Here is a 12624-nt window from a genome sequence, read left to right on the forward strand (position 1 = left end):
CTCAGGGCCAGTTGTAAGAAATAGCAAGAAGGGAGTAGGAAGAAATGAGATAGGGTTTAGGTCATGTTATGCTTTTAATAGGTCATGTTATATTCTGGATTATGTATGTTTTATAGATTATGTCTGAATGGGATGAGAGTGTTGGAGGTACGAGCAAATGTGTATGTGAAGCCGGTCTTTGGGTGGGTGTTTGATTTTCGTTGTTGTGTATACTGTGTATATACGGACAATGACAAATAAATTTCTATTCTATTCTATTCTATTCTAAATCAGGTCACATCTGATGCAGTGATAGAAAAAGTTTCCCCTGCTAAGTTTCTGCCTGCCATGTGGCACAGGAGTCCTGCCAGAATTGGGGGGGGGGGGGGAATGTTGGCAGCCGTACTGTACTTATGTGGTTTAAAGTCTACTCTTCCATTTCACAACAGACAAACCTGTTAGACCAGATCTTCTAATGATGCAAGCAAGCCTGACAATTGAAGGCAGCAGTGGAGCTTTGTCATCTTTCGCCAGCTGGATGATGCAGGCCAGTGGTGGATAGATGCATCACTTGTTTAACAGAGGATGGCGATTGCAAGGAAGTGGAATAATTCCAGCCGCCCAGATTCACGATAATGTAGCAGAGAGATAAAACTTGCCACCCAGCAAGGCTCAGCAAAGGCAGAGAAACACTCAGTATACTCTGAGTATTTCACACACACACTATTGACTGTATTTCAATAATAAGAAAATTAATTAATGAGTAAGGGGGGGGGGAAGCTTCATGAACAATTGACTCCTATAATGTTTAAGTATAAAATAAAATGTTAAAATTTTGATTTTCTCAGCATTATAGTATTCAGTGTAGAATATACTAATTATTAGCTTACATTTGTTACATAATGAGTGTTAATCTTATGATGAGAATCTTCAGTATAACAGTACACAATTGTAAATTGGAACAGTGAAGACAAATAAAGCAGAGCATTGTCCTTTAAAACTGGAATGTGATAGATTTTAGTCCAAGAAAGTTAGTTATGCTTAATTTACATTGATTTCAGTGGGACTTACCGGTAAGTCACAACTAAAATTTCCCATTACTTTCAAGACAAACTAAGCCTAACATTTTCCTGAACTGAGATCCTATCTGCAGGTAAATAAAAGCCCTTTCCTTGGGTAACAGTGCGTTTAATGAAAAGGAAAAGAGTCCTATCTATTGCATACGTATTTTTCGCTCCATAGGACGCACTTTTTCCCCTTCAAAAATGAAGGGGAAATGTGTGTGCGTCCTATGGAGCGAAGACGTCATAGCCCCGCGACCCTCTCCCGGCTGGAGAGGTGACACGCGGCTATGGCAGGAACCTCTATAGCCGCGCGTCACCTCTCCAGCTGGGAGAGCGCGCGCTGGGCTAAAGAAGCTCCCCGCGACCCTCTCCCAGCTGGAGAGGTGACGCACAGCTATGGCAGGAGCCTCTTTAGCCGCGCGCCACCTCTTCAGCTGGGAGAGCGTGTGTGGGGCTAAAGAAGCCATAGCCCCGCGACCCTCTCCCAGCTGGAGAAGTGATGTGCGACTATGGCAGCAGCCTCTCCGCTGCGCCTTTCCGCTGCTCCCTGACCTGCTCTTTGGGGCTGGTGGTGGGCTTCCCCCCGCCAGCCCCAAAGAGCAGGTTGAAAAGAACCTGAAGCCTGGAGAGCGAGAGGGGTTGGTGCGCACTGACCCCTCTCGCTCTCCAGGCTTCCAAGTTAGCAGCCTGAACGCACCTTAAATGGCATCTTGTTTTAGAGCGGGAAAACAAGAGGGGGAAAATTCTCCCTCTCTCTGCACAGCGCCTCCTGCTGCTTCGCTGAAGGGACGCTGGACAGAGAGGGGGCGAATTTTTTTTTCCCTTGTTCTCCCCCCTCTAAAACAAGGTGCGTCCTATTGTCCGGTGCATCCTTTGGTGCAAAAAATACGGTAATTTCAATAGTATCCAAGGAAGTAATAATAGAGAAGGACGTCAATTGTACAAGCTTGGCTTGCCTCATAATGGAAACACATGAGCCCCCTCCATAAGTTGCAGGGATTCAATTTTTAAGTTTTTAATTAGGTACCAGAAGATTGAACTGAAAGTTCCTGCTGAACTTCCAGATCACATTCACCTGGTCCATGGAACTTTCTTACACTCACTGGGCTTACGGCTTCAGAGTCTAAGGAGGAATAGCTTCTTGTATGAAAATCCAGCCTTTCTGATACACAGGCTCACACTGCCAGCCTGCTGCTTTGGTCTCCTCTCCCCATCACTTTCTTCCTTCCAGCCAAGAGGGACAACTCCAGATATATACAAAACACACACACACACACACACACACACACACACACACACAGAGTTGCTGGAGGAAGTTGCTGGGCAGGAAGGGGAGAAAGAAGAGAAAGTTAAATGCTAAAGTGTTTGATGACAGAAATGGCTGGCTGGGTTTGTCAGAATTCCAGCCTTCACTCCCCAGTGTACCTTTAAACCTGCCATCTTCACAACAGCAGTTCTGAGATGGCACATTTAGACCAGCAGCTGGATTGTCAGGCTGACTCTCTCTTTTAAACTATTTCAGTGTAGGCTGAGCAAAGGGATAATTTATTGCCCATGTTAACGAGCTAGTCACAATGGAGACAACCATTTCCAGTCCTGTAACATGATCACAAGCTGAAAAAAGGGGAAGAAAGAAAGAAAACCCTCGCTAAAGTCACTGTTGCAGGGTGATTTACTTAAAGCCCACTTTCATTCACGCCTCAGGCTGTTTGCCTTCCCTGTGCCTGTGGAGCAGGTGAGCACGATTCACCTTCACCATCCAGGGAGAGTGAATGGGATTGCTTTAAAAAGATGCTTGATTCTTCCAGAAAGGAAGGAGATGAATTCAGCATACGATCCTCCATAAACGTAAAGGGACCCCTGACAGTTAAGTCCAGTCGCGAACGACTCTGGGGTTGTGGCGCTCATCTCGCTTTACAAGCCGAGGGAGCTGGCGTTTGTCCACAGACAGTTTTTCCAGGTCATGTGGCCAGCATGACCAAGTCGCTTCTGGTGCAATGGAACACTGACACCACAGCAGCGCACAGAAACGCCGTTTACCTTCCCGCTGGAGTGGTACCTATTTATCTACTTGCACTGGCATGCTTTGGAACTGCTAGGTTGGCAGGAGCAGGGACCGAGCAACGAGAGCTCACCTCATCGTGGGGATTCGAACCACCGACCTTTTGATTGGCAAGCCCAAGGCTCAGTGGTTTAGACCTCAGTCCCGCCCGCATCCCATACAATCCTCCATAGGGAGCACCCACTACATTTGGTATGGGACAGAGGGGGAAAGGTACATGCAGATTACAAATTGGATTACTGACCTTGTTACAAGCAGGCACTGGTAATATCCAGGACCATTTATGGTCAGCTAGCACTTGACACAGATCGTTACTTTAGGGGTGTCGCAGGAGGTGCTGCTTCCAAATTTAAACTCAGCTGCTACATTTATTCTTTGGACTAGCAATCCAGTGAAGCTACATGCACCCACGGAGGAGGACTCTGCCATTCTTTTGAAGCTAAGCTTGATGGCTTTTTCAAGTTCAGAAAAGCTGACGGAGGCTAGGTCTACCGACGGTTCTTACCATAGGTATGTAGAATCTCCATGTACCAAGGTAGTTTACCTCTAGCTATCAGATGTTTGCAAATAGGATAGTCACCAGTGTTGATGTTGGCCTTTAAAGCCCTAAACGGCCTCGGCCCAGTTTACTTGAAGGAGCGTCTCCAACCCCATCATTCTGCCCAGACGCTGAGGTCCAGTGCCAAGGGCCTTCTGGCGGTTCCCTCACTCTGAGAAGCAAAGCTACAGGGAACCAGGCAGAGGGCCTTCTTGGTAGTGGCGCCCGCCCTGTGGAATGCCCTCCCACCAGATGTCAGAGATAAACAACCAGCTGACATTTAGAAAACATCTGAAGGCAGCCCTGTTTAGGGAAGTTTTCAATGTGTGACATTTTGATGTATTCTTAATCTTTGTTGGAAGCTGCCAAGAGTGGCTGGGGAAACGCAGCCAGATGGGCGGGGTACAAGTATTATTATTATTATTATTATTATGATTCCCCTTTTGTGAATATACAGAGGCCTCTAACTGGCCACCTTTAGAGACCGAGTCCTTGAATAGATGGATTCTTAGTCTGATCTAGAGTGCTAAGCCAAGGCTCAGGTATTAGTTTTAGGTATTTGATAATGCTAAACCCCAAACAAGACATCAGCATTAGAAGTCCCTGAATTCTCCTCCACTCTGAATTAAAACTTTGTCTGAAGAATTAGCTAAAGTTGGAGCTGGATGACAAAAGAGCACCTGTGCAGACTACCACATGGAGTGAAGGTCAACTCTTGCTCTCCAGCCTGAGGCCACATCCTCAGTGTGCATTTAAAGCACTATCATGCTACTTTAACAGTCTTGGCTTCTGCCAAAGAATCCTGGGACCTGCAGTTATGTTAACTGTGCTGAGAGTTGTTAGGAGATCTCTTATTTCCCTTACAGAACCAGTTTCCAGAATTCCATGGAAATAAAGACTGATGGTTAAGCCACTTGAAGAATTGTAGCTCAGTGAAATAGGGGTTCCCTAACAACTCTCACCACCCTTAACAAACTACAGTTCCCAGGATTCTTTGGGGGAAAGCCATGACTTAAAAGTGGTATGTTGTTGTTTAGTCTTGTCTGACTCTTCATGACCCCCTGGACCAGAGCACACCAGGCACTCCTGTCTTCCACTGCCTCCCGCAGTTTGGTCAAACTCATGCTGGTAGCTTCGAGAACACTGTCCAACCATCTCGCCCTCTGTCGTCCCCTTCTCCTTGTGCCCTCCATCTTTCCCAGCATCAGGGTCTTTTCCAGGGAGTATTCTCTTCTCATGAGGTGGCCAAAGTATTGGAGCCTCAGCTTCAGGATCTGTCCTTCCAGAGAGCACTCAGGGCTGATTTCCTTCAGAATGGATAGGTTTGATCTTCTTGCAGTCCATGGGACTCTCAAGAGTCTCCTCCAGCACCATAATTCAAAAGTGATATAGTGGTTGTTTAAAGGTATGGCACAGATGTAGCCTTAGTTTTCCATGGGGCAGCTGCCTTAGAACGAGCCAGACCATTGGTCCATCTAGCTCAGTGTTGTATTCACTGACTTGAAGCAGCTCCCCAGGATTCCACGCAGGGTTCTTTCCTGGCCCTACCTAAAGATGTGGAGCATTAAAAAACATACGACCTTCTGCAAGCAAAGCAGATGTTCTACCGCTGACCTATGGCCTTTTTCAAAGCAGCTCCTTAAGAAAATGTTACTCAGTCGCTTTGCTAGGGAGCCATTTTGAAAAGATACCCCATGAAAGCTGGGGAGCGATAGTAGCTCAACCTCACAGGGAACCACCTCCAGTTTTCCCAAAGGCAGCTCTTCAAAGCAGCTTTGCTTTCTTGTGGGCTGCTTTCTGGAGCTGCCCCAATTGGTTTGGCAATTACTTACCAGTTTTGGAGTAAACAGCTCATCTTGCTTCTAAGCCACTCTCCACCAAGGAGAGACCGTACATCTCTAGCCTAATCCAAATATATTATTGTGTAATATTTGAGGAAGGGTGAGGACTGAAAGCTGTACACTTTGGCTAGAGGCTTGCAGCAACCCATTCAGAACAGCAATGTTTGACTAGTTCCAAGCCCTTTTATATAAAAGAGATTTCTGTTAAGGGCAGTATAACTGCAGACAGGGTCAAACCACCCCGAATGGTTCCAGTGGCCAAACTTTAGTGACAGAAGCACAAACCAACTGGGAGTAGGAAGATTACTGTAGGCAAACCATGAAGGATTAAAATAAATGAGGCAGAAGTGAAGAACAAACAAGAGTAAGAAGAATCTAATAAAGCTGAACAGAACCACATGTCTAATTTTATTAATCTGCAAAAATTACATTGCAAATTCCCAGTGAAGGTGTTGCTAGTTAAGAACACTCCCACCCTTCCTTTGTTCTGTGTGGCAACAAGCATAAATTATTAGATTTTTTTAAAAAACAAAACAACCAAGTAAAACGGTCTGATTGTTCAATTTCTTAATACAGAAAAATGAGACATATTTCTTTGATATAGGAATATTTCCATTATCCATATAATTGGCAGAATTATGTAATCTTATTTGCATGTCTTGAGGCAGATTGCATAAAAGGAACTAGTTACACATAATTCACTGCAGTAAATGGGGTAGGGAACTTTTTTGGCTTAGCGGGTCAAGCCGCCCCTTACAAGCCAACTTTCAAAAGTGAGCGGGAGCACGAAGCAGTCAATTACCTGTCATAATAATGGCACCTGGTGATTGACATGAGTCAATGTGTTGTGCTTCCAAAATGCCTGGCAATTGGGAAGCTCTGTGCAAGGGGCTTTGCAAGCCATGTGCTTGGTGCTTGGAAAGTGCTTAGTGTGTTTGAAAGTGCTTGACTATCATAGAGAATAGTCAATATAGTGATAGTGACAAAAGTATATAAAAGAAAGCCCCCAAAAGAGTCACTACATTGACTGTACGTACAGTAGCCACGTTTGAGCAGACATTCTGTTTCTGCAGCACCATGTTCCTTGGTAGTAATGCTGAAATTAAAAATCAGCATTAAATTAAAATTAAAAATTTAACTCTGATGTTAAAAAGTGAATTAAGGCAGAACACAACTTCACATGTTGTTAATGTATATATTACACAAAGAAAGAAGTAAAGCCATACCTTAAAACATCAGATTTTGAAGGCAAATAATGTAGGGAATTTTCCACTGAATGGTAACTTCACATAGGAAAGGCATATTAATTTGTATGCTCTAATGAATTCTCCACTGGCAACCTTATAGTTAATCAAGTGCAGGCTAGATCAATATATTCTGATACAGTCTCTAGGTGGCACTGTTCCCTAAAAGTTACTAGTAGTGCTAGCAGCAAGGACTTTCCCCCTTAGCTACTTTTGGATAGGGATGCGGGTGGCGCTGTGAGTTAAACCACAGAGCCTAGGGCTTGCTGATCGGAAGGTCAGTGGTTCGAATCCCTACTACGGGGTGAGATCCCGTTGTTCGGTCCCAGCTCCTGCCAACCTAGCAGTTTGAAAGCACCTCAAAGTGCAAGTAGGTTCGCCAGAAGTGGCTTAGTCCTGCTGGCCACACGACCCAGAAGCTGTATGCTGGCTCCCTCAGCCAGTAAAGCGAGATGAGAGCAGCAACCCCAAAATTGTCCGTGACTGCATGGCTCTAACAAGCCTTCCTTGAGTACCTATGCCAATAATTTAGGAACTTTCACCACTGTAACTAAGCCAAGTTTTACTGCCTGACTTACCAAACATGTGGTCTTTTTCCATGCTACGGGAAGAGAGAGAGCTTTGGAAGGAACATAGAAAGGCATATTTTAAAGGTCTAACAGCCTATATTTGCATGCTTTGCTGCTTATTTTGAGAATTTAAATCTCTGCTGGGGTTTTCTCACCAAAGAGTAATTGCCCCAAACTTGGATCTTGGCATTCTGGAATTCTCCTTTTCGTATACGTATTTTTTCCTTGCCGACCAACGGAAACATCACATGGAGCTTGATGTCATATTAGCACTTCCTACTGCAGAAGAAAATTAGTGCTTGTGGGCATAAGTAAGTAGAGGTTTCTGAAGGTCTGAGCTCCCATCTACAGTAAAGAGCCTTGACCCCGTTTGGATGCAAAATAGCACCTGAGCTGTATGGCAAAGGTGTTCCTAGAATTGGGCTGGACTGAGTTGCCCATCACTGTCCTATACCACTTTCACTCTTTCTGTATATTATACATATTAAACAGAGAGAGAGAGAGAATCTGCGTAAGAATAAACCTTTCTCTATAAAAACAGAAAGCCTGTAACCAAACTTAAAACAAATGGACACTTTGACCATGATTTCTGTCCTATCAGGGATGGAGTGAGGACTTGTGATAAAGAGGATAGCTAACTAGAAGCTAACGGTCTGTGTTTGAACATTAGTGATCAGACAACCTCCTTCTCCTTGTCTCCTTCCTGTTTCTGTTGGAGCACCAGCCCTTGCACATCAAGACAAATGGGCAGCTGCCACTAAGGGCAATTGTGTGAAGACAGAAGCTCTCAGCTTGCAGCTGGCATTCCTACTCCATCCCCCTCCTGGAAAGCCTTCAATAGCTGATCCTACTAGCCTTGAATCTTGAGTTAACTCTCAACCACCGTCCTGATACAATAGCTATATAGTTCTTTTCTGCAGCTATACCATTAGGGTGAATTCTTTTTTACCAAATATTTTAGGGCATGGAAACAAAAGCACTTATTTTTACCATGCAGCACATGTTGTTAGAAGTAGGAAGAAAGAAAGAAAAGTTGTAAGGATGTTCGAGGCTAGAACACATTACTACTAATGAATTATCAGCTTTATAGAGAATATATTCTACAAATTGTTAAAGCAGGTGGGCTTTTTACAAGTGTGAGTTCAGCATTGCAGGGGTTTCCTGTATAGTGGTTTTGTATTAACACTGCCCTACTGGCCACAACTTATTAGAAAATGTGGCTTATATGGGCAGCTATTTTCACAATTGGTGGGAGTATGAAGAGGCAAAACAATTTGGGACACAAGAGATGCAATGGAAAGAATACTGTAAATAAAATAAGATGATCTGATGTTACTGTTACTGGCATTCAGAAGGCTGTGCCTGTATATTTAAGAGAGTTAATATCTTAACAAGACATTGTTAATGCATATTGACCAAAAATTTCATTCCGTATTGAGAAGCAATCAACACTACAGAGAGGATGGTGTTAAGACAGAACAAAGTGTTATAATTATAAATTAAATGTATCAGTAGCTCTTTTTATACCACCACAACTCAAAGCAACTTACAAAACAACTTTTTAAAAATGCATACATTAAAACAAGGAGAAAAATAATACATTAAAACACACCACCCACTCTAAAAGGCCATAGATTGTTAAAAGTCAAAGGCCTGGTTTAAAAAGGAATGTTTTTGCCTGAGTTGTCTTGAAGCATAACTGTAACTCATCGCTATGTGTCTGGGTTTTTAGGAAGCGTCCAGAGGGGAAGGCAAAATGAGAAACTACAAAGCACTGTATAGGATATTTGTAATGGTACTGGACAGAAAAAGTTAGCAGGGAACCTTACCTTTTTCTCTGCACAAGGCAGAAGTGTTATAGATTATCCTGTATATGTCACAATGAGTGTGCCCCTTATGTGAAGAGTTTTGAAGTGGGGGAGCAACCTACAAGTGACCACCAACCTCTGTGACCTAGCCCTTCCAACTAGGAAGAGACTCTTGTGAGCTTCCAATGTGAATTCCAGCCATGGCCCAAATGCTTTGGTTTTCCAGGCAACTTTGGTACAAACAGAAGGAACGCATTCCCACATGTGTTAACAAAAAAAATGCATTGGCTCTTAAAAACCCCCAACCCAGTGCTTTTTGTTAAGGTACAGAGTTAATATTCTGAAGTAGACTTTTTCTCTCTGAAAAAGCGATATTCCTACTGCCTTTGGCAATACTGTAAAAGTAGGAAGAAAAACAATATTACTACACACGTTAACAGACTATATAACTTTATTTTTTATTTTGTGTAAGCTAAGAGGAAATTTATACACTGAAATTTCAAAAAGACCTCAGGCATGCACATAAACCTTGTTAGAGGTTGTTCTACATAGCATTCTCTTTTTTCCATAGGAATTTCCCCAAACATTTACAACCCATAGTTTTACTGTACATACAGCCTAAACCATAGCAATCTATGATTATGTCAAATTTACACTGTGCAAAATCAAAATATAGGGATAGTGGTACAACAAAAAAAAATGTAACAGGTATATTTCAGTGTAAGACATTTAGACAGTTTTGGTCCTTCCATCCCAAACCAAATTGATTAACACATAGATCTCGAGAATCAAGTGCTTAGGCAGTGATCACTTAACTAAAGAGAATCGACAGCAAACCTCTTGAAAGGCAATGATGATAGATCCACACTGTTAGAAGTCAAAAAGCTAAAAAAAATCAAAAAAATCAACCACTTAGCCCCACCCTACCCCTGCAAAAAAAAGCCACTTGAGATGAAAAATAAGGGAAGGTTCAGCCTGCTTAAAAGAAGACTACTGAAAGACCGTAAGCTTTAAAGCTTTCAGTAAAAGGATTTTCATCAAGGGTAAGTTATTAAATTGGGTGGGGTGGGGAGCAAAGGGAAATTTCATGAAGAGCAAAAGTTGGAAATTTCAATTTTTAAAAATTGTTTAGAAAGTTTTGTAAGAAGGACACTACCAGTGTATTCCACAAAGACAAAATGGTTACACCCCAACACAACAAAAAAGGATAAATCTTCAAAAAAGGTTCAATCCTCTCCAGTTATTTACATTTGTCTAATATAAATTTAGGACTCCAATATGTAAATAAATATACATAAGTATGTATACCTTTCTAGTGCTGCTTACCAACAAATCATCTGAACTTGAATTATTTTTAATTGAAGCAAGATCACTTCATAGGACCCAGAAAGGGGGGCTAGGGCAAGAATCAATGGAAATTGTCCAATTCACTTCACCTTAGTCTACCTTGCCTTGGCAACTTGTTGAAGGTGTTAATGTAGCTGGGAACATCAACACCTTGGCATGCATGAAAGATAAGTCAGGAAGGCTAGAAATCACCTTGGCAGCCTCTTCACTGAGTTGTTCTTCCTTTTTGGGCTTTCTATTAAAAAAAAGTTAAAAGAAAAGTTACTCAGAATTGCTAGAGAAAGGTCTTCAGATAAGGCAACCTCTCTGAAGGAAAGTTGTGCCATATATGTCAATATTGCCTCATGTGGCTATTTAGTATATTGGGCTTATTACAACCCTGGCAATGAGAAAACTGGTTCTCCTCACATCCAGAACTTCATGTAAATTCAATGCTTCATTCTGTACTGTTAACAGGTCCTTAACACAACTGCTAGAGGATCAAATCCTACTACCTATTAACTAAATATGAAATCAAAACCCTTAAGTTACACAACTGAAAGGAAATAGAATTTGAAATCTGTTGAACACTTGAATCTTATATCATGTTTGTTAAAATCACTGTGGAAAGATACCTGAATAGAGGAAGTCATCTTAGCCAGAACACTGCAGAACAGGGTTGTGAGGATACCCTTATTTTCACAGAAAACCTTACATGAGACAAACCCCCCCCCCAATCTCTACTTTTGAAATGGAATTCATGAACACTAAACAGAGACAGCATGTTGACTAGAAACTAGTGTTTCTTGCAGTCCACTCTAACCCTCAAGTCCCTAAAGTTCAGACTTCTAAAGAGGAAAGTGATACCAGTTATTCCTATTTCATTAGAATCTTGTGCTTAGTTTACAATTTTAGAAGTGCAGACTCCTTGCAGCACAACTCACAAAGGAATTCTTAAATGGACATGGCATAGAACAGAAGGGAAATGTCAGCACAGGTGACAGAAGAAGGGTTGATTTCAAGATAACACGAATAACTGCTCATTTTGCTCTGCCCGCCCCGCAGGTAAAAGTTTACTATTTGTACAAGGCTACACAGAAACAGTCTATGAACCAATCTAGCCTGTACTTTCTTCAAGTAATACCCTCTTACATGTAGTTGCAATACTGAAGAGATGTCTCTTTTTCTTCTAATTGTTTCAACACAGTAAGTACAGTATAATACTAGCTTATATACCTGTAGGAACACATTCCTAAACAACGCCAGGAGAGAACTGCATTTTCACTAGCTTGGTTTACCCACAAAATATATATCTAAGGAATATACTGAATAAGTTTTTAAAATTAGTTTTTATTAAATATTTTTGTGTTACAAAATGAACAGACAAAGAGGGAAAGGTGCATCTATTGTCTCCACTTTCAATTCCTAGTCTTTTTCACAGTTCGTTTACATTTAGTGAGAGACACTTTTGTCAAAGACATCTTGCATTTGGGGGAAAGGGGGAAAGAGAGATGGGGTCTTGTTCTTTAGGTCTATTGCCTATTATTAGTGTAGAGGGTTTGTATCAGCATCCCATGGCTAGGTCCTTTGTTTATGTATTTATTTCTTTTTATTGATAATGTGAGAGGTCAGGGGGTCCCAAGTTTGGTTGGCTGTGTTCAGTTGATTGCAGTGTGGCTTGTTTGTATCTGTGGGGTGTGTGTGTGTGTGTAGGTTGTTGTATGCTGTTGGGAGGGAGGGATAGGTCATTGTCCTGTTGTGCTGTGTATGTGAAGAAGAGGAGCCACACCAGGGTGAAGGTGTCTTTGTTTGTCCCTGTGCTAGAGTTGGTTGGTGAGACATCCGATCTCGGTGATCATGGGCAGGAGGAGGAGTTACGCTAAGACCAGACCATGTCATTACCGAGGAGGCAGGTTTAGTCGTTGTTTGAGGACTATCCCTGCCTCCGGGTCTGGCCTTGACCGGATGGATACTGGAATCAACAGGGGAAGCCCACATGACCTGAAGGTGTTGCTGTGTAACGCCAGGTCAATGATGAATAAAACCACTGCCATCCACGACCTGATTGTGGATGGAGGATTTGACCTGGCATGTGTGACAGAGACCTGGTTGGAGGAAGCAGATGGGCCTGTCCTTGCCACTGCTTGCCCACCAGGTTTCTCTTACGCACAGCAACCCAGGTCATGTGGGTGG

The 12624-nt window shown here is 42.6% G+C and overlaps 1 protein-coding gene across 3 annotated transcripts in view; it reads right to left on the reverse strand.

The window, feature by feature from the left end:
* Positions 1 to 9538: 9538 nt before the first annotated feature.
* The window catches only part of AFTPH (aftiphilin), a 42802-nt gene continuing 39716 nt past the window's right edge, over positions 9539 to 12624 (reverse strand). For all 3 annotated transcript variants that reach the window (XR_014509975.1, XM_083435312.1, XM_083435311.1), the window contains one exon: positions 9539 to 10687. Coding sequence is in view for 2 of the 3 variants with exons in the window: in XM_083435312.1 (XP_083291438.1) it covers positions 10543 to 10687 (145 nt within the window). In the remaining variant the exon portion in view is untranslated. The remainder of the gene's footprint in view (positions 10688 to 12624) is intronic.

Source organism: Podarcis tiliguerta (assembly GCF_965153285.1).
Source record: "Podarcis tiliguerta genome assembly, chromosome: 3".
Classification (NCBI taxonomy): Eukaryota; Metazoa; Chordata; class Lepidosauria; order Squamata; family Lacertidae; genus Podarcis; species Podarcis tiliguerta.